Source organism: Hippoglossus stenolepis, chromosome 6 (assembly GCF_022539355.2).
Source record: "Hippoglossus stenolepis isolate QCI-W04-F060 chromosome 6, HSTE1.2, whole genome shotgun sequence".
Classification (NCBI taxonomy): domain Eukaryota; kingdom Metazoa; phylum Chordata; class Actinopteri; order Pleuronectiformes; family Pleuronectidae; genus Hippoglossus; species Hippoglossus stenolepis.
In genome coordinates, this window is record NC_061488.1 from 16244799 (window position 1) to 16266401 (window position 21603).

A 21603-nucleotide genomic window follows, 5' to 3' on the forward strand; every position below is an offset into this window, starting at 1 on the left:
GGAAAAATAAAACCAAGTACTCTGTTTATTTATTTGCTTTTATTTATGAAAATAATTTTGATGAAAAAAAAAAAAACGTATTTACACAGCTACATCACAGCTTACATGTCTGTCGCGTAATAGGCTTTTGTTATTACATGTGTTCACGCAGGCAGCAGCAAGATAAAGTTGGACACTTCATCATTTCAGGCACATTGAAAACAAAATAGACTACAAAGCGTCCACTGTATAAAACCATTACTGACACACAGCATATTAAAAGTGGTAATTAAGGAAATTTAATTAATGCCATGTATAAAACTCACCCCTCTGCTTTGTGGCTAAAGTACAAGTACTGTCTGATTGAGCGCCCCCTGGAAGAAACAAACAGCTCTGAAGGCTCAAAATAGACCAAACTAACTTCTGGATTTCTGTGGCTTTTCCCACTTTTTTTTTTTTTTTTTTTAAAACCACAAACCAAGCTGCACGATGTCAATACTGGAGTGGATGCAGCTGACACGCTCCTCAGAAAGGAGGAGGACTGTTTACCACACAGTGTCATGTGAGACAAAGTGGGTCCACAACATTATCAATGTTTAAAGGTTTTTTTGACACAGTAAAACCATAAACATACAACACCACAGGCCTTTTTTCATAGAAAACACTGCCCAGATTAAACTTAACTGGGGGAAATATACGTACCGCTGAAATCGCACTGCTACATTTTCTCAAATGTAAAACACAAGTCAAACATCTTATAAAGTGCTCAGTTTAAACTCATTCAAATCCACAGGTGAAAAGTGTGTTTGACATTTACTGCACTAGTGTGGAGTACAGTGTTTTACCCTGTATATTTACGTAAAAAAAAAAAAAAGCAATATCCTTCCCATGAAACAAAACACAAGGCTTTCAAGAATCCAGATTTGCCATGATTTACTGCTGCAAACAACTGACCTGGGGCCTGTACTACAAAGCAGCAAGATCTATGGTTATCGAGCTAACGTCAGGTTTAAATCTGAGTTTTCAGTAAATAATCCCCCAAGTTCAAGAAAATGCATCAAAAACTCAACTTTCTTTATGGTTCTGACTATGTGGCCTATACTGTAAGTAACGACTGCACCTCTTCCACATGAACAAGCTCATAGCTGGATAAGAAAACCCAGAGTTAAATGAGACAGTTGATAACCAGCCTCATAGTACAGGTTATCCAGTCTGATGTCAGGTTAAGAGAAGCTGGATAACACAAACATATCCGGTGTATGTTGAACTCGCTTCGGACTACAGGCCTCAGCTCACAAACAATATTGTGTCAGCCTCCAAATTACATCTTGTTCCCTTTTAACATAATGTCACCCAACATTTGATTGACACTTACACTGGCTTATCTTTTTTCGATACAATACATTTTTCGTACCTGGATCAAAATGCAGCACTTGCAAGTCAAACAAGAATCTTCTTTGCAATACAAAAGTGATATCACCCTGAGCAGAACTCTTTATTACTCTATTTAAAAATTATTGATTATTATAATCCATTCAACATATTTTTTCACTCTTTTAAAATCAGATTTTTAAATTCGAGCGGAGGTGGCGAATACGAAGTGCTTTAAAACACGTTGAACTACAGCACACGTTCCTGCTGGTGGATTGCCGTTGCAAACACAGCCGCAGTCAGAACGCTTTCATACCTTGTCACCATTATTAGAGCTCTCCTCGGAGCCCTTGGCCTCCGGAGAAACCAGAGGGGAGGTGAGATTCAGGTAGCCCTGCTCCGACAGCTGGTTCGAGGAGACAGAAGCTCGAGTGCTGTCCATCACCGCGCGGTCGCCCACCTTCACACGGCAGATTTTGTCCAGGATGTCCAGTGGGTCACAAGAACCTGACATCAGACTGGTGACACGAATATGAGAAATTAAGGAAGAAAAGCCACAAACAAGCATAAACGTCTATGTGAATGCAACCAGTGTGTGATATGACAAGTGTATTTAAGTTGGGAATTCCTTCAAAATCTTTACAAATGGCTTAATACAGTATAGTCCGATATGAAGCTAAACCAAAAACGATAAACTGCTTTACCTTAGCGTAGATGCATGTAGGATGCTGTCACAGAGACTTTCAGAGGGGTGCACTTTCTTGGCATTCTGTTGAGCATTTTCACCATTATCAAAACACACAAACAAAAGACACGTCACCCATTTTATACTAAGCCACTAAGCCACAAAAAGAGCTGTAGCTGATCTGCCACAACCATTTTCACCTCAAAGAGACATATTATGCTCATATTCGGGTTGATGATTTAAATTTGGGTTATTACAGGAAAAGGTTTACATGCTCTGATGTTCAGAAAACGCATCACTTTCCCCTTAATGTCCATTGCTGCAGTTCCTCTTTTCAGCCTCTGTCTGAAACGCTTGGTTTTAGCTCTGATTGGCTAGTTGGTCCACTCTGTTGTAATTGGTCCACCGCTTCTCGCACACACAGAAAATGTTGCCCTCCGCTCTGGCTTTCCCGGGCTTTGTTAGGGGCCGTACCAGACTAGACGCTAGGTGTGTATCGGTATTGGTCAGACTACTGACGAAGCAGTTTTTCGTTGGGGGGGGCAGCTCCCTTTACTGCAGACTGTGGGTTTTTTTGAAGACCTTTTACACACACAAAAAAAACTTTATAACACACTAGAGGAAAGGTTAAAACTGAAAAAGCTAAATATCTCCTTTAAACTTGCTGTATGAGCAGTTTTATAATTGTAAAAAAAAAAAATACCTGTGAAGTGGCATGTCCCATTATCTCATAAACTGCTGTGTAGTCTTACCTCCAGGCTGTAGAATGACTGGGAATTCCTCAGGGCACGCTCTAGGGAACTAACTTGATTGGAGAGCTTCAGGGTCCGATCCTGTAGCTGTCTGTTTTCCACTTCTAAGACGTTGACCCTTGAAAAGATCAATACTCATTCATGAAAATTATTGAACTAGTGTGTCCTTAATGTCCTCACTGAAACCCCATGAATTCCTGATTTTTGCTTTTGATAGAAAACAGTCATTACATAAAACAACATTTGTATTTGTCATTTTGGCTTCATATATTATTTTAGCTCATGATTACTAATTTTGATAAACATCAACAGCAATATGACATATGCTGCTCAATTTCACCTTGCTGGTCCAGCAGGTCATGTGTTCAAAGTGTGAACATGCTGTACCTGTGTTGGATGGTCGAAGCGGTCCTCATGCCTTTGCTCCCCATTTCTTCTGCCTCACTTATCTTCCTCAGCAGTTCCCTCTTCTCCTCTAAAATTTTCTCATTTTCCTCCATCACTGTGTGGATCCTTTCCTTCTCCTGTGAGACACCACCAAGGAGACCAGAGGAGGAAATATAATAACAGAGAGACGTTAGAAAAAATTTTTCAAGCTCAAATATCATCGTGTGGGATTCAAACGTCATCCTGTAAGATGCGTGTGACCTTGTGCGAGAGGCTGGAGGCCAACACCAGGTCGTTCTCCAGTCTCTGGATGGTGCAGTCCCTCTGTGCAGTCGCCTTGAGAAAGATCAGTTTGGCCTGACGCAGCTTGGTCTTGTGATGACTCTGCTTTTCGTCGTACTTCCTGAGTTGAGGGAGCAAAGGAACTTAATCACAGGAAAGGCACTAACATCTCATGTCCTAATTATTAATTATGCTATGACTGCACTGAGCTGATCAAAAAGTATATAGTAAGTACAAGATTTAAGTTAATAATATTTCATTCAATGAAAACACTGGTGTTTTATGTGTCTCACCTGACGTGCATGTCAAATTGGAGGAGAACCTGCTGCAGCTCCCCCTGCAGCCTGTCACACTCCTGCTGATTGGCCGCCAGCTCCTCCTGCAGTCTGTGCCTGGACGTCTGGCTGTCTCTGGCCTGAAAGACACATATAAACACACACATGTTGATTTACAATTCTAACTGGAATAAGTCAAGTTTGGGGCAAAGGTAAAGCAACATTATTTGTGGGAACTTTAAACTGACCACAATTAAAAATCAAGTTAAAGGAGGTTGTTTTCATGGTCTTTTTTTGTCTGTCTCTCAGCAGGACTACTCAAAAACTACCAAAACCATTTCCATGAAAGTTTGTGCGGGGGTGGATAAAAAGGCTAAGCAAGGAAATGTTTGTCTTTACTTTACCTGTGAGATGAGGAATGCAAAGTTGAACCTTAAGTACTTGAAATGACACTCAAAGCTAAGTACAAGCTAAGAACCTGCCAAAAGTGCTGTACACTGTTCTTTACCTCCTCCCTGGCCTTGCTGAGCTCAGCCTCCAGGATGGCCAGACGGGTGTCCAGCTGCTGGGCACGGTGGCTGAGCTCCGTGTTGGTCCTGGTCAGAGAGGCCTCCTTCAGCCTGAGGGAGCGAACCTGCTGCTGCAGCTCCTCCTCACGCTGCTCCAACAGCTTCCTGAGGGTCAACAGAAAGAGTCGCAATGTTGATTATGGCACAATTGCCACAACTGGGACCAAGTGAAAGTGGGCAGTGTCAGCAGCACCAGCGTGTGTGTGACCTGGTGATGTGCTCCTCATGCTGCTTGGCTCTCAGGGCTGACAGGGTGTCAGACAGGTCCCTGCTGTCCCGCTCCAGGCGGCTGCTCTCGCCGGCCCGAGCTTCCTCCACACGCAGCTGGTGCTGGGCACTTTTAAGCTGCTGCTGCAGCTCCAACACCTGCCGTCACAACAAAGTCTCATGATTGACTCAGTGAAATGACATGAAATATGCAGGCCAAAGAAGGGAATAATATGAGTGGAGACATTTACAATATCACAACTTTTGCTCCCAAGAGACTGGAAACCACATCTATTAAGAGCTCAAAATGTAGGTTTCTCTGACAATGATTGAAGAGTTGATCCCCATGGATAAATTAAGGTTGATGGAGGGTAAAGTTGTATCTATTGGATGATAAAATATCCTCGATACAGTAACCCTGGGACCACAGGGCACTGATTACTCACTCCAGCACTGACCTTCTTGTCAGCAGAAATGAGCTGAGCTCTCTCAGCCTGCAGATCCTCCTGCAGACTGGTGGTGGCGCTGCGATTCGTGGAGTTGCGTGCCAGCTCCAGCTCAAGCTCCCTGATTTTCTGCTGCTGACGTTCACTCTGAGCCGACTGAGCGTGGAGAGTCTGCTCCACCTGCACCAGCTTGGTCTGCACCTGCTTCAGCTCTGCACAAAGCTAAAGGAAACACATGTGGCACAAGAGTATGAAAACAAAAATAGATGTCTAACACCACTGTCACAGCTGTTGTCACAGCTGTTCTAACAGCTGTGACAACACCTTCCTTCACTGTTAAGGCTGGTGTTATAGTTTCATGTTTGCTCATGGTAATTTACCTTCATCATGAGGTGACAGAGAAACTAAGAGTGATTAAGAGGTCAATTCCGAGTGTTTGGTAATCAAACACCAACCTTGAGTTTTTCCTGGTCCAGCAGGGTGTTGTGTCTCTTCAGGTCCATGTTCCTCTCTTTCTCATAGCGCAGCTCTCTCTCTGCTGAGGTGAACAGGCTCTGGGCCCTCTGCAGGTCCTGCTTCATCTGTTTGGCCTCCTCTGTCTTCTGGTTCAGCACCGAGTCCTGGGACTGAAGAAGAAAATAAGAGACAAGGTTCAGACAGGTTCATGCCGCGGGGGAGTTCAGATCCGTACACGTAGCCTGAAGTGTCTTCAGCTTCAGAAAAGATTTGTTTTATTTTAAATCCTGACAAATCACTACAGTTGGGAGGCCTTAAACTTTTCTGATAACCATCAGAATTTATTATGAACAGAAAATAGAGAAAATATTACAAGCTAAGCTAGAAATGTTTTAAACATTTATTTGCATTATATCCAATCACCAATTGTCAGTTGTATACTCCCTTAAGTATTGATGCATAATGTTGCTGTAGTGATTTTAAAACTAAGGCAACCAAAAGACAACTGAAAATCAAAATACTGAACAGGCCTTGCTTTAATTGGATTTTTAGATTGACTGTTGTAGACTGTTGGGTTTGATAAGAATGTGTATCTCTCTTGATTCAAGAGTGTGGTCTTTCAACTTAAGAGCAGGACTGATTGACTTCACGTTCAGATTTTGTAATACTTTTACTAAAAACCCTACATTTGCATGTAATTACTAACAGTACTTGGACAGATTTCCTGCGCTCCAGCTTCAGCTCTTCTCCTCACACTCACGCTGCTTCTGTGCACGTGTGAAACGTCTGCTCCACGAATTCTCCTCTGCTCTTGAAATTGGAAAACAAATTAAATTGCCCCGCCCTCCTGTGGGTGCCTTAGCTTTGCTTCTTTGAGAGTCCTGTACGAAAAAGAGCTGAGGCACAGGAAATCTGTCCAAGCTAAGAAATATCTGAGTGCACCAGCAGAGCAAATGTAAACACAAGCAGAGGCTATTGAGTAGGAGTGCAGGGTTTTGAGTGAGAGCATTACATATTCTGAGCATGGAATCAATAAGTCCTCCTCTAAAACTGAAGGTTGCTCTTGAACAAAGACAGAGGGGAAAAAAAATAACATAGTTATGTACGTGTCATACGTACTTTGATATGTGCCTGGGCTTCTTTGACCTGAGCCTGCAGGGCCAGTTGGTGCTGCAGGGCCAGCTGCCGCTCCTCTCCCAGCTTGTCCTGCGTATGATTCAGCTCCTGTTTCAGACATGAAAGCTACAAACACCACAACACATAAATGAATTCTATAGGATCGTTACTAGCAGGTCGACACTGATCTGCTACAGAAACATGACTTTTTCACTGAGGATCTGGTGCCTCACTCAAACACATCAATACCAGACAGCACCACTTTGAAACTGAGCAGCAATGCTGAAGAACATCCCCTCTACTCAGCCCTGTTGTTTCAATTGGTGAACATCTATCTAACTAAACAGTCAGACAAGATTCACACACACCCCAGCAAAAATGTCAGATACCTGATCCAAGCTTTCATCCTTGGTCCTCTGCACTGGACTTAGTCTAGATTCAGTATGAGCCGTGTGCAGTTCCAGCTTCTGGCTGCTACTAAGTGCTTCCTTTGTGGAGGCGAGCTGCTCTTGATACCACTTGAGCTGCTCATTGAGTCGCTCGGTCTTGAGCTCCAGTCTCTCTCTCTCCCCCACAGCTGCCAGCTTCTCCTGGACACTGGAGCTCAGCTTAGCCTGGAGCTCTGCACTCTGCCGCCGCTCAGAAACCATTTCATCCCTGGAAAATATGCAAACACATTCAACACAAGTACAAGCCGGTGTTCCAGTCCTACTTTATGACTAACCCAACTTAATCTCAATCTATTTAAAACGCACATGAAATCAGCAGTGGGTTTGTTGCTGCTGTTTACATTCCTCCAGATGAAGATTCAGAAAATGCCCGAGACATTAATGGGGTCATCAGCAGTCACATGACTAAACCTGGGTCCTATTTCCCTGCTTCTCCAACCTTCCATTTTCATTTATAAAAAACTGTAGAAAGATAAAGCTAGAGCAGCTCTACAGTTCTCAAATCACTTCCCCCATAGAAAATTAAAATTACAAACCTGCAGTTGTGTGCCTTTGCCAACCAGTACAGTCTCATTCTACATCCATTTGTCCAAACTTATTTGAGGTCACTGAGACCTTTGACCACTAAAATCGAATCAGTTAATCTTTGAATCGAAGTGACAACTGGTCAAAGATTTTGAGAAATTCCTTAAAGGCAAACTTGAGATATGATGTTCAAGAGGCAAAAACAAATTTTGTGATCCACTAAGACCTTGACCTCTGACCACTTAATTAATTAATCACTTGCTTATTACTCAACCCATGAGTCTATGTGAACATTTGTGCCACATTTGAAAGGATTATCTCGAGGTGTTCTTAAGATAGTTTTCACATGGGAAAAAGGGTGACATTGATCTTGACCTCCTTGATCAGTTCATCAGTGAGTCAAATGAATATTTGTTATATTTCCTCAAGATGTTCCTGAGATGTTACATTCGCAAGACCAAAAATGGGCTTTTTACGGTCACAGTGACCTTGCGCGTTAATTACCAAATTCTAATCAGATCATCTCTGACTCCAAGTGAATGCTTGTACCAATTTTGAAGAGAACCCCTCAAGGCGTTCCTAAGTTGTCATGTTCACAAGAATGGGACAGACAGAAAGACGGGCAGACAACCTGACAACATGATGCCTCTGGCCACTAGCTGTCGCCGGCGCTGAGGCATAAAAAGTGAGGTGAGCGTGCACAGAACCCAGAGAATACTAAACGACAATACCCATCCCTGACAAAGGAATTAATCGGAAAAATCTAAATAGTTTTATTTTTATGCCTTGACTGTTTATTTATTAATTCTTTTATTGAACTTTTATTTTTGTGAGTCACATAAAGGGACAGGTCTCAGAAATACTACTGCCTAAGCAGTTTTTGTGTACTGCGGATGAACTCTGGACTGACACAGACCTCAGGGTGTTGTGTGCCGTCTGGAGGCTGGTGAGTTCAGCAGTCAGTCGGTCAGCCTGCTCCTGCAGCTGCTCCACCTGAAGCCTGTTTTCCTTCAGGTCGTCCTGGTTCCTGTTATTGTCCTTACGGAGCTCCAGCTCGCTCTGGAGTCGACTGTGGGCGCGCTCCATCTGGGCCAACTGACAGGAACAGAGTCCAAGCCGGAAAAATGGAGAGAAACTTATTTTAGTAGAGTACATGTCAAAATGATGCAGTAGTATTTCTGAGACTTGTCCCTTTATGCTTATTGGCTTTACTGGTCATTTCTTTATCAGCAAATGCAATGCACATATTGTTGCTTACTAACATTATATTTAAACTGTCTATTTTGCAAAATAGACAGCCAAGTGGTGCATTTTCAATTCTTTATACTTTTTCATTTTTACTTCAACTTAAATATGTCCTGTGATGTGAATTGAACAAACCTTTTCTTCCAGAACAGCTTTTTCCCCTTTGACCTGTGTGAGGCTCTTGATGAGCGTTTTCCCTTGTTGACATTCCGTCTGAAGGCTGTTGACCTCCAGCCTCAGCTTCTTCAGCTCTCGCTCACCTATCTGCAAAGCCTTTGGCGTAGAGAATGAAGGAATCCCATACAGTTACTGTGTGGTTTATAATAACAACTGTGCATCAGGTCTAGACTTTCCAGACTGTATTTCTCATACTTGTGTTGGTGTTGTGTTGTTTCTTTTTCTGTCAAGTGATGCAGCAGATATGCGTTTACGTTTTTTACCCCTTTGTCTTTCTTGAGGGCAGCCTGAGCAGCACTGAGGTCCACCTCCAACTGTTTCCTCCAGTCCTTCTCCTCGGTCAGCCGTGCCTCAAGCAGAGCCAATCTCTCCTGGCTACTGTCCCTTAAGTGCTTCACACACGGCATGAAAGGAGAGTGCAGTGTTTACAGGTTGCATTGAGCCATGGAAGTTGAAGTATATTAACTCTTCTAATGTTTTTAATTTTTACATAAAATTTTCTTTGTATGGCAGAAACGGAGATAGAGCTATATAGTAAGATTTAAATTGAAGAGTATTAGTCATATTAAAATTAATTAAAATAATACATTTTATTTGTGTCTTTTATTCAGTAAGAAATGCAGCTCAAAGTGCTTTATAATGATTTTACATAAAAGATAAAGAAATACAAATAAAACAGTTATAGAAAATAAATGAAAAATAGACTAAAAGTTAGCATACTACCAACACTAATCACGAATAAAACTACAAATAAATAACCCGATTCATTTATGTGTAGATAGCTATTCCCTGTCTCAATCACATTTATTTTAATTTTGCTGATTTTCATGGAATTCTTTTAAAACCCACTTCATTCTAGATTTTAACTATTGGCATTAAAAGCATTCAGACTTCAGAGGGAGTTGAGTTCTTCTTGTTCTTTCTGGACACATTACTGTGACATAATCTCAAAGGAAACATTACAGATCTTACCAGCTGTAGGTAGGACTCAGTGGTTTTGACCTCTTCTCCGTTCCTCATCAGTTTTTCATGGGCGTCTTGCTTCTTCAACTCTGCCTCCAGGCTTCTGATCTGTACGACCAGTTCAGATTATTTCTCAATTAGAGGGAAATCTTTTGTTACATTGAGAAATTAAGCAAGAATTTAGTGTTGCTCATTACCCTCCTGTGCAGCCCCTCCAGTTCCCCCTCATGGCGACGACTCTCCTCCTTGCTGGCATTCTGGGCCTCCCCCAGCAGGGCCTCCAGCTCCTCGTTCCTCTCCTCCAGCTCTTCCTGTTGCTTGCGTAGCCTCTGGAGTTGCCGCTGCAGCTCTCTGACCTGCACGAGTCCATCTTCCATCGCCTCATGACACCTAACGGCAAATGGTGATGATACAAGTCAGAAATTAGCTGGTGGGATTACTCGGGTTGAGAACCTAATTTCAAATATTTTGAAGTAGTTGAGGATTTAATATATGAACCGTTTGTGAATGAGATCCTTTTCCTGAGCTGATGAGGCCGACAGATTGTTTTGTGGTTCGATGCTGACGCTCTTTCGATCCTCCTCAGCTACAAATTCTTGGTCTGCGTCATTTATTGTCAACTGAACAAACACAACAACAATCAAAACCAAGCCAGTGAAACAACTGTGTTTTTTTAATTTTTTACTATGGTAAATAAATTCAGTTAATATTAACCTGTCCCAGGAGATTTTTCTTCTCGGATTCTTTGGTGCGCACTCTCTCCCTCAGAGCTCTGTTCTCAGTATCTAGTCTGTCGTATTGCTCTTTCGCTTGCTGCAGCTTCATCAAATCTATGGAGAGAACAAAAAAACATATATTTATAGATATAAAATATAAATGTAAGTGTGTAACTTTTAAACATAAAAATGTATTTTTGTTTTTCTTGTTTTGCCTTTTTAAACCTCAAACACCTTTAGAACACAGAGGTTGTTAAAGGCAAGTGGTCAATTTGTCAAGAACGTTGGATGAGATAAAAAGCAGGAGATTGAAAGTTTAGTCATAACAGCAAAACCCCATGATGCATTTCAATTTACTGATAGGATGAGTCTTACATCTGTCTGGTTATGTGACATTGTTGTGTCTGTTATGACTTTTATGTTAATATTTGAAGGAGCCTCTTCAAAACGACAAAGACCTCGTTCAGACCTGGTATTAACATTTGTCCTGAGTGATCCGTTCAGAAGTAGACAGCGGCAAGTACAAGTCTGAACGGATGAATGTGACCAGAATCATTTTGTTGTGTGACCATAAATGCGTTTATTTGCGTCTCTTATTTGCTTGTTGCCCTGACCACAATATCAACACGACATTATGAGTGATACTTCTTTCAAATGGGTATGAACACATGTAGCAGATCTGAATGGGGCCTAAGATTCAGACAAAACATTACCAGAACGGGAGACAGGGGAAATATTTTTGAAGAAGAAGAATAATAGAATTGCCAATGGTGAGATACATGTGAAAGAAAATCAAGTTCCTACTCAGGTGGTGTCTTTTGCAGTAATTTACGTCACACCCACGTCTGTCTCACCACAGTGTTTCAGTTTGTCCACTTCCCTCCTCAGGTTTTCTACTTCTTGGACCATTCCCTGAAGCCCAGACCCTGAGATTATAAGCAAATCTTAAACTCTATGAAGCAGAAAATATGCTGTCTAGTAATCAGTGTCTTTTAAAACTTTACTTCTCCTGTGCTCTGAATTATTTCCTGCAGTTGGCTACATTAATACCCCAATTCCACAAACATACACTGATTTGAAAAATAATTATTAGTGTAAATCTGTAGTCTTACAACAGTATGTGGAAATCAAAACATTTTAAAAGGTTGGAGGCAAAAACATGAATACACTGGGGCTGCACATGTACTGTGACATTCATAGTAACTCCGTGCCATCATGTGTGTTTCTTATAACCACTAACATAGCAATAATGTGTAGACATAATTGTTAACTGTAAGTGTATTCAGTCTTAAGAAACATCAACACAAAGTTTAAAGTCTGCTCATGATTCTTTCATGGATAGATATCGTTAAGTCTGTAACATACCATTTGAGTCTAGGCTGTTGTTTTTGGCGACATCCAGCTCATTGGTGAGTCGACGGATATCTTGATGAGCCATCGCCAGCCTCCTGGACGCCTCCTCCAGGTCCCGCTCCAGCCGCTGGCGCTCATTCCTCTCCTGGGAAATCTCCTCGCTGTGGGCCTGATGTTTGAGAATCAGTTAGGGGTGGTGTGTAGTGGGAGGAGTACAGCGGGAAAGAATACTGGGAGCAAAAAACAAGGGGGCCCATGCTGTTGTGAGAGACATGCATTTTGAGGTGGAGATTCATCACCGCCGCAGGCCTGGAAAGGAGCGAGGGGCAGTGAGTGGACAGTCTCATCCAAGCAGTGGGACAAAAAGTACACATGCGACATGCAAGTACTGTTCTGCCTGTACACCATTTTTGAACACTCATCTGTTGTTAGAAAATTGTATTGGCAGGCACGTTACAGAGACAAGCGAGGTTGTCTGCATCATGGTGGCAGTGCAGCTTTCAAGGCACCTTTTTCAGTGTGGAATTTCAAAAAAGTAAAACCAGTTGTAGACAAGCCAGTGATGCCCTCGTTTGATCACAACACTGGTGTTAGTTACTGAGTTAGTATACGCTGGGAGGTGGAGACCTACAGGGGTAATATTGTGCTTGCTCTGACCAGACCTACGCAGCCCAAACAGCTTCTTCCACGGACTCTGGGATGGGCACTGCTAAGAGGAAAGACCAGTGTGGGTAGAATCACAACAGACAGTAAATAACTACCAAAATATCCTCATACTTTAACTGGAAAAAACTTAGTAGTTGTTTTTTTCTTCACAAAACTTAAATCAAACTGAGAATTTTGAGGAGTTATAGAGACTTGTAGCCAGGGCACAGTGAGAGTCAACTCACCTTTGTCATGTTATCTAGGCTCTTCTGTATATTCTCCCTCCGCTGCCGTAGCTCGTCGCCCATCATGTGGTGAATATGTTGCTGTCCCTAGAAAAAACAGAGACTCACTTTACCATGTTTATGAGGCCTCAGGATTTGCCTCAGATAGTTCACCATGAAGTATGAAAATATTCTAAGATTGAAGACAGTGATGGTGGAAATTGACTTTACCGCTTTACATACTATATCAATTATTTAAATATTTCAAAGTGGTTATATGTGATAGCCAGCCATGAATAACATATCATGAGGAACAGTCCCCTGCTGGTGTAGGACAGTCCTTTACCTGGTGGTGGCCCTCCGTTGAGTTTCCAGTGAGGTTCTGACTTTCCAGTCTCCTCTCAGCCGCCTCCAACCTTTCCAGCAGCGTGGCCCTCTCCACCAGCAGGTAAGCAACCTGCTCACTGGGGCTGCTCAAGCCTATCTCCACTAGGTCCTCCTGAGCCAGCATCTCTGCCAGCTCTTTGGCCTGACTCTCTGAAGTAAAAGTTTACACTGGTCAGTTGTTGGTGTGGCAGGTGGAAGAATAAACATTTCGGACCGGACAGAACAATAACAAATTAGCTGGAAACTCTATATGACAGATGCTGGAGCATTCGTGGCAAATACAAATAATTAGGTTAGATGTTTTAAGAACATCCTGCTAAGAAACTCTGGCGATCTCTACAACCCAAAGCAAAGAATGCCAACTACATCTGCACTGACTTCACCTTGTTGCTGTCTGGTCTGGTGAAGCTCGTGTCGCAAGTGTTCATTTTCTCTTTCGTAGTCTGCAGTCAGACACTCCCGCTCTTCCAGCAGACCACGAATATGTGCAACATAGCTCTCCACCTGACAAACAGGAAGAGAAAAAAACACAAGATATGTCATCTGTGACTTCAGTTCAAAGAACAATGAGAGTATTTTAAATGTAGCCCAGTCATTAACTATAGCAGTTATATTCCAATGAAACTGGATAGTTGGGAAACTTCAATCATACAAATTTTAGATCAAGGGGTCTGTAACACTTTTGCAGCGGTTGGTGAACTAAAAAACACTGAAGGGTCTCACCTCCTTCATCTCATTGGCCTGCTGGGTACGTAAGGTCTGCAGCTCCTGTGTGACTGACCGAAGCTTCGTCTCACCTCGGAGCAGCTGCTGCCACAGATGACGCTGCCGCTCCTCCGCACTGGCTGCCGGAGGCAAGCCATCCTCCTGAAGCCGCATGGAAATCTGGTCCAGCTCCGTCGGCAGCTGAGGACCCAGAGGAGGGGCTGAATGTTATGGGATCTGATATCGTGTTGATCAGTACACTGTTGAGCTCTTGAATTAAGTGGCAGCTTGTAAGGATAAATACCAACAAACTAAACTTGTAAATGTGTAGCCTTGGGCACACAGCTTGTTGTTATTCTGTAAAGCTTTGCTTATTATAGCACAGTGATTCTTCAGCTCATGCTTCACGTGGCGACAGGCTTACAAAATTCCATGGCTTGATAGTCTCAAATGTCTTCATCTTTTACATGCACTGTGGTGTTGTAGTCTTCTAGAGGCCGGTTTCTCCCACCACCAAGTCAGAGGTAATGTTTTCACCCCTCTCCATTTGTTTGTTTGTAATTAACATTACACAAAAGCAAAGTCATACATTTCCATGACTCCAGGATATGGTATGGGTCAGGGAAGAACCACTTAAACTATGGTGCAGATCCATATCAGGGGTGGGTCCAGGATTTCCTTCACTTTCTGTAACATTGCGAGATAAGTGTTTTTCAACATTTTCACAGTTTTCCCTGAAAATAATTCATAGATCTTGATGAAAGAAATCTGTTATATTTATGAGTATGTGAAATTTGGTGCAGCTTGAATGAAATTAAAAAGGGTCCGATCGGCCTTGGCAGAGGTATGCGCTCTACAGAGTGCCATTCTAGTTTAAATATGTCACGCTATTACACCTGCAACATAAGCAAAATATTTGTTTGTACATTTGTTTCTTACAAACTATCCTGCAAACTACAGCATTGACACAAGTGTTCAACATCAAGGCTGCCAGCCTCGCAGAAAACGGATCTTATCATGAGTGACACACAGGAGACGGACACAGCATCAGTGTGGCATGACAGCACTAAACACCTGTTACTGAATTCAATACTGTGCTGTGTAGCTGTGTAGGGCTGGTAACCTGAGCCGGCCCCACCATGGAGCATTTAGACCACTCCAGGAGCAATTACAGCTCCAACAACACGCCACATATTGTCTCAAGCTCAGGATCGGGTCACCTGTCGCTGGTTTACTTAAACATCACACAAACTGCTCCGGGCTCTTGCCATTGTCAAATAAATGGCAGAAACTAGGACTGGGCAACAAGATCAAAGATTATCGTAGTAAAATTTAATCAATAGCTATATGACAAAGATCCAATTTATATCAATAAAATGCTTATACATTGTGCAGGGACAGTAAGGAGGTATAACACAGGATTGATCTATGTTTTGATGTTTATCAAGCGTTTGTCATTCTCTGCCCAGGAAGAGGAGTTTAAAACCACACCCTTCACTCTGGGGCAAAAATCCAGTCATTAAATGTAAAAGGAATAAAAATGTGATCTTAAATCGCAATAGTTATTGATATCAACTGATATGAGAATCATGTTTGGTCACATCCCACCAGCCCTAGCAAAAATAAAAACTAAATAAGAGAACGAGAGGTCACTAATAATAATAATAATAATACAACAATGTCAAAATAATGTCGCTTTTTTGTGCAGATTGAAATAGTTTGCACAAGTTAAATAAAAAATGTCTGCTGTTGAAAACTAAAACAAAGCATGTTAACAGTGGCAGTGTTATCTTTAAATTAATTAAAGCTTAAAGTCACCTCTTCACGATCCATGGTCCTGTGTTAAGTGTATCAAAGCTGCATGTGAGTGATGGACTTCTTCCTCAGTGGTGGAAACAACTCAGCCTACATGGTATCGATACAGATTTGCAACGATGATCAGCACGTCCTCATACTCCATCACTCCCGTTGTTGTTGCACCTCGTCCATGACAACGTCCCTCGTCCACGTGTTCACCTGGAAAACATAACAAACTTTTAAAACAATGCTGTCAGGTCGTGTCAGGACTTGCAGGCGCGTGAATTGAGATTCGACTGAAACTTCCTTCCTTTCACACAAGCAAATGCACACACCCAGAATAGCAGATGAGCTACATTGCACATCACCTGAGGCTATGCAAAGCTTCATGCTGACCCGCTATCTGCAGCAATGTTATCATGGAGAGTTTAACAGGATGGACAGTAACAGCTCCATCTCCTGCGCAGGCGTCTTCCTGACTCTGGTGCATATAGTAAAGCAACACTGCAGACAACTGTTACTTCTGTTTAAGTGGGACGATCAAAGACCTTTAAATTCAAGCTGAGCCCTCTGCCCCAAAATGTCTGACGAGGAGGAGCAAATGTTTTTATGTCGGACAACAGCCACTTACTCGCATTCCTTTCTGACCACGCAGGCTCATTATAATTCACACAGATGCCCGTGGCTTAGAACCAGGGTCCCGTTAAACCACTTGGTGTTGCCACGCTGGTGAAGAACTGAGCCGATAACAGGGACGAGCCGCAGCGGGAGCTAGTTAGCAAAGTTCGAGGCAAAGTTACCGTGGGTCCACTCCACACTCAGCTAGCTGGCTAACGGTAGCCATGGCTCTCTCCAGTGGCCGCTCGGCTCGGTCTGGGGTCGGCCCCTGGGTTTTCCTTGTGGGGCCCGGAGACTCCAGCCTCACCGCTGGCTCCCTGGAGGTGATGGAGCTCAACACGACCTGAGCAGATAAAGTTTGACTCACCTTTCAAACGGCAACAGCGCCATGAAGAGCCGAGCGCAGGGGAAAGGTGTAATTTAGTCGTACCCGAGTTGAGTGAAGAGCCGTCCTTACCGTGCCTCTGATTGGCTTATCCTGATATTGTCTCCACTTGTAGCCAATCACCACACTTCGTGCCTAATCCTGGCCCAATGAGAGGCAGGGCAGAGGCGGGTCTTCGCCCATCTCGGGTAGGAGGAAAATAAAGCTCGAGTACAGGCGTGGTTGAGTGAACTGGCTTCTACTGCTACCTAGGCAACGGATCATACCATTCGGAGGAGACACAGGGGACAACGGATCATACCATTCAGAGGCGAGACAGGGGACAGCCGCATTCAGGGTTGCCAGATCCCCGGCGGCTTTCCCTCAGAATTTACACTGTATATGATTCCTTATGTGTTTCAGATAAATAACATTTGTTTAAATGAAAAATTGCTTTTATGATCCTCCATGAAACTGACTCCATGGCGTCAAATCCGCATCATTCAAGGGATATTAAACATCTAGTCCTATATTCTAAAAAAGTGACGTTTTTTAATCACACAGACCTGGCAACCCTACAGTCGGTCCTGGAAGTTGCAACCAATGAAATGCTGTTTTTTTTAATCAAGAAAAATATGTTCCAATAAACTTTGGTAACTGACAGGTTTACAGTTAATTATCAAGCTCCGTTTATGTAGGCCTGTACAAAGTTTATGGGAAATAAACATTTCTCAGAATTGGTTTTGTCCTTGGTAAACAGCTTGTAATTCAAGATATAGAACAGTGATTGTATGAATTGTTGTATTGTGGGGTGCACGTATAGAGGGCACGCAATAAATAAAAAAAGACTCCTGTGAAGCTAAATATTATTTGATAATTTCTATCTTAGAATGTTGCCATTATTCTATCTCATTCATATAATGATATATTTAAATTATAACATGAACTATAATATGAATGAATGGAGCAATATGCACGTTATTATACATGGTTTCAAATACAGGAATGATTTCGTACATTGCTGTTTGTTTTACCTTGATGGGAATGTAGAGCATTTATTAGATTTACCATATAGATTTAACATTAAGATTAAGATTTAACATTTAGGTTTAACATTTGATAATGAGTTTTAAAGTTAACATTTAGATCTAACAATTACGTTTAGCTTCAACATTTAAAATTTAGGTTCAACTTAAATATTTAGATTAAACATTGACGTCATCTTTAAATTCTACAATTTTTTACCTAAAAGCAAATGTGACAAAACTCACAAATATTGTAGAAAATTTGATTAAAAAAAATTAATAAATACACTTTGCAGCTCAATATTTTGAAATATGCTCTTAAATCAGTGCCCAGTGTAAAATCTGTGTATTAAAACTTGATAATTTGTTGTTTTCCTGTTGCCTCCACTAAACCTGAACTCATGAAACATGAATTCAGTCTACGTTTGCATGCTGTGTCCCACCCAGATGTTTTCATAGTGACCAGTGCACTCAGATTACTCATCATGTCCCAGTGTAGAAATGTGAGCTATGTTGCAGCTATGTGATAATTTTTCATAACTACCCACGAGAAGAGTAATGAATGTAATGAGCTACGGTTGGTGTGTGCTCATCATACCATAGAGCAGTTCCAGCAGACTGTTTACAGAGGAGGTCTTTTCATGTGGGTTTTTTACGTGCCTCTGCTGCCCATGGGTGGGTCTCTCATTTCAGTCTTTTTTGGATGGTGATGTTGTTCTGAGGGACTAAGAGGGAGCTCTGTTCTGTACAGAGGAAATGGGCGTTCTCCTTGGAAAGTTTGGATGGAGTGATTGAAAAAAAATAGAGGGGGTGTGGCACGGCCAGACGGGAGAGGACCACAGAGGGACACACATGTTGTAGAGTAGTGAAACGGCCCATAAGAGGTTTGATTCAGAGGAACAGACAATACCTCTGGTGAGTAGACATTTCCTTGACTTTTTATCGAATTTCTATATTAGTCTTGATAAATCGTGGTACGAGTAGATAACATTTAAGTTTTATCTGTCCTATGCAGATTAACACATGGTCAACAGCACAATGAAAAGTGCTGGGTGAGAAGCACAGGTCAGCTCAGCAATGCAATGAGAGCAATGTCATATGGGGAATATGAGTAAGATAAGAGAGAAAAGTCAAATTGGATAACATAAAAGAGCTCATTATAAAAAGATATATTTCTATATACATTAGAAGACGCAAGAACAAAACAAAAAGTGACAAGAGGAAACTGTATATGTATCAACAAAGGTAGTGACTCTTGGATCACATATCCTTATAAGATCCTCTAGAAAATAAATGGGCAAAAAATCCTGCCATCAGAACATCGTGTTTTTTCTTACCACTCATCTTGAAATGATTAAGATCTATTTTACCAACCGAGCAACAACACAACACAATGTTATCATATATTTGTGATGTGTGTATCTTAATTGATAGATATATTCTTTACACTCAAGTTATTCTTTCAGAACCACCCAGTTCTGTTTTTAAATAATTTTCACTGAACGATTGACTCATTTGGATGTGATGGATGAACTCCTCGGACATAATTTGACTGGGACTCCACATGCCCACCCAAATGGACCTCTCCTACAGATAGAGATCTTCATGGACTATTTCAAGCTGTTATTTATTTGCCTCTCTATATCTTCTCTTTTTCACAGTATGACTCCGTTTTGGGAGACTAACTTGTTTGTTGTGCCTTATTTCTGGGTGTGTGCGGCGTAAGATTGAGAATCAGAGGCTTTTCCGTCAGACTTTAATTTCCTCTGTAAGTTTACAAGTGGAAGCAGCACTAATGAAATCCAAATGCAAGATGAATTACAGCTTCAAACACGACCATTCAGAGGAGTTTAATAGGGTAAATATTTTGGCATCGATGGGGCCCGCCCAGTTTCTCTGCAGGTTTGCTTTAACGCTGGCGACGCACAAGCACAGTCACAGAGAAGTTTTAAAATTAACTCGCTGCGCTCTGTTTTGGAAGTAGGGGTCTTATGCAACACAGAGTATACTTTGTTCAGCATGACTCAAATTTTCCATTAAGTGTTTCAAGGCATAACAGGAAAGTGCCCCAACAGTTATTTCCCCCCCTGGAAGTTGTAAATGTGTAAAACCAGTCACACACTATTTCAGTGGTGGATGCTGGATGTAGTCTGAACCCATGTTTAACCTGTTTTTGTTTGTTTTTAAGCAGCACATTTGAACATGGCTTACCTGCTAATGTTTGTGACCCTGCTGCATCTCATCACCCTGGCCATGCTGTTCATTGCAACCATGGAGAAGGTAATAAATCACATTTCGGGCATGATGTTTGTCCACTTATTATTATTATTATGTCATAAGTGGGACATATGCAGCAGTGTGTGTCATGTCTGCTCTCTCTCTGTTTAAGTCCTGGTGGGTGTGGGACGGCCTGGAGAACTCAGATCTGTGGTACAACTGTAGGTTCGACAACTCCACGGGAACCTGGCTTTGTGCATCCTCCAAAGAATCCGGTAAACGGCAGTTTCATTATTTCAGGCCTCCATGAACGTCGCTTTACATGAACAGTTCTCTCAGAAAAGGTCAAATTTGAGAGCTATGACGGCTTTTCTCTGAAGATATGGTGATGTTTTCTCAGAGTGGCTCCAGTCAGTGCAGGTCCTCATGGTTCTGTCAGTGGTCTTCTCTTCCATCTCCTTCTTGGTGTTCCTGGGTCAGCTCTTCACCATGTCTAAGGGCGGACTCTTCTATTTCACCGGGCTGTGTCAAGTCTTTGCAGGTAACGGTGGAATGAAACAATGTGCTGCTGATATGTGTCTACACGATGAGAACATTTGGAAAGGCAGATGCCCGCTCTGTGTTGTGTTGTTCTGCTCACATGTTCCCATTGATATGACAGCAATTCATAAGCACATGGAATAAAGAGCAGGGCTGCAAACATTGCTAACGTTTCTCCATCCTCCTCCCAGGTCTGACAGCCTTCTCTGCAGCTCTTATCTACACACTACATAACAAGGAAATCCTCTCCAGCTCCAAAGAGCTGACCTCTGGCCACTTTGGCTACTGCTTCATCCTGGCCTGGGTGTGTATCCCTTTGTTGCTGGGGAGCGGCGTCATATACATTCACCTGCGTAAGAAAGAGTGATACAAGAAAAGAACAAAGAAAACCATGCCAACAGCAGTATTAGAAAAATAAAGTATTGACCTGACTTCTCAATTTTGTCACAATTTCACAAATGTCTATGTTATGTGATTATGTTTATGGATTGTAGATACTTGTATATTGGAAAGATTACCAGGAAATATTTGTCTATCTCTGAAGCTAACACAAAAATCCTCAATTCAAATCCAATAATGCTGTCCTTCTGTTTTATCATTTGTTTATATTGTTCACCGTTGTCATATATCGACCAAGGAAGCAACATAATGTATTTTTCATTTAGTATTGTAGACCTTGAGGTATTTCAAATTCTTTAAAATGTGTATTTAGTAGCTACTCCTAACTAAAATCCTATAATAATTCTTTGTTAATAGATATATTTTAAGCACAACATTTAAATTTGTTTTTACATTTGATATTAAATAAACAAATTGTTCATATCAGGAATATATTAATAATACAAAATAAAAGATATAGAGTTAGATGTGTAATAATAACCATGTATTTTTAATGAAAAAATAATAAAATATTGTAAAATAAAATGACTATTATTTATCATTAAGCATATGGAATATATGCATATATGTAAAACTATAAATGGTATATATGTGTAATAATTGTTGACTTGACAAAAATAATAGATTAAATAGACAGACAGACGAATAGATAGATAGATAGATAGATAGATAGATAGATAGAGAGATAGATAGATAGTAATGCTTATTTATTGACACACAAACGCACAC

General features: G+C 41.6%; 2 protein-coding genes across 6 annotated transcripts; one reads left to right on the plus strand and one right to left on the minus strand.

Annotated features, from left to right (window-relative positions):
* Positions 1 to 22: 22 nt before the first annotated feature.
* On the minus strand, positions 23 to 16779 carry ccdc30 (coiled-coil domain containing 30). 4 transcript variants are annotated; one of them, XM_035158912.2, is made up of 27 exons: positions 16697 to 16779; positions 15733 to 15930; positions 13933 to 14115; positions 13593 to 13713; positions 13169 to 13359; positions 12844 to 12930; positions 12585 to 12662; positions 11966 to 12122; positions 10599 to 10714; positions 10383 to 10504; positions 10082 to 10274; positions 9894 to 9992; positions 9185 to 9313; positions 8880 to 9017; positions 8416 to 8594; positions 6915 to 7182; positions 6529 to 6651; positions 5409 to 5579; positions 4966 to 5175; positions 4509 to 4666; positions 4240 to 4405; positions 3750 to 3871; positions 3436 to 3577; positions 3175 to 3311; positions 2788 to 2905; positions 2055 to 2119; positions 23 to 1868 (listed from the first exon to the last, which is right to left on the minus strand). In XM_035158912.2, exons 2-27 carry the CDS (start codon positions 15745 to 15747, stop codon positions 1661 to 1663), a joined length of 3696 nt encoding a protein of 1231 aa, XP_035014803.1. In that variant the 5' UTR covers positions 15748 to 15930; positions 16697 to 16779; the 3' UTR covers positions 23 to 1660. The 4 variants fall into 4 exon arrangements, with proteins under 4 accessions (XP_035014803.1, XP_047196237.1, XP_047196236.1 ...); XM_047340281.1 differs by lacking the exon at positions 16697 to 16779 and adding an exon at positions 16512 to 16665; XM_047340280.1 differs by lacking the exon at positions 16697 to 16779 and adding an exon at positions 16343 to 16504.
* A 1734-nt stretch (positions 16780 to 18513) lies between these two features.
* emp3b (epithelial membrane protein 3b) lies at positions 18514 to 20906 on the plus strand. 2 transcript variants are annotated; one of them, XM_035158132.1, is made up of 5 exons: positions 18514 to 18633; positions 19910 to 19998; positions 20108 to 20210; positions 20336 to 20476; positions 20667 to 20906. In XM_035158132.1, exons 2-5 carry the CDS (start codon positions 19921 to 19923, stop codon positions 20840 to 20842), a joined length of 498 nt encoding a protein of 165 aa, XP_035014023.1. In that variant the 5' UTR covers positions 18514 to 18633; positions 19910 to 19920; the 3' UTR covers positions 20843 to 20906. The 2 variants fall into 2 exon arrangements, with proteins under 2 accessions (XP_035014023.1, XP_035014024.1); XM_035158133.2 differs by having other exon boundaries at positions 18522 to 18633; positions 19907 to 19998.
* The last annotated feature ends 697 nt before the right edge of the window (positions 20907 to 21603 follow it).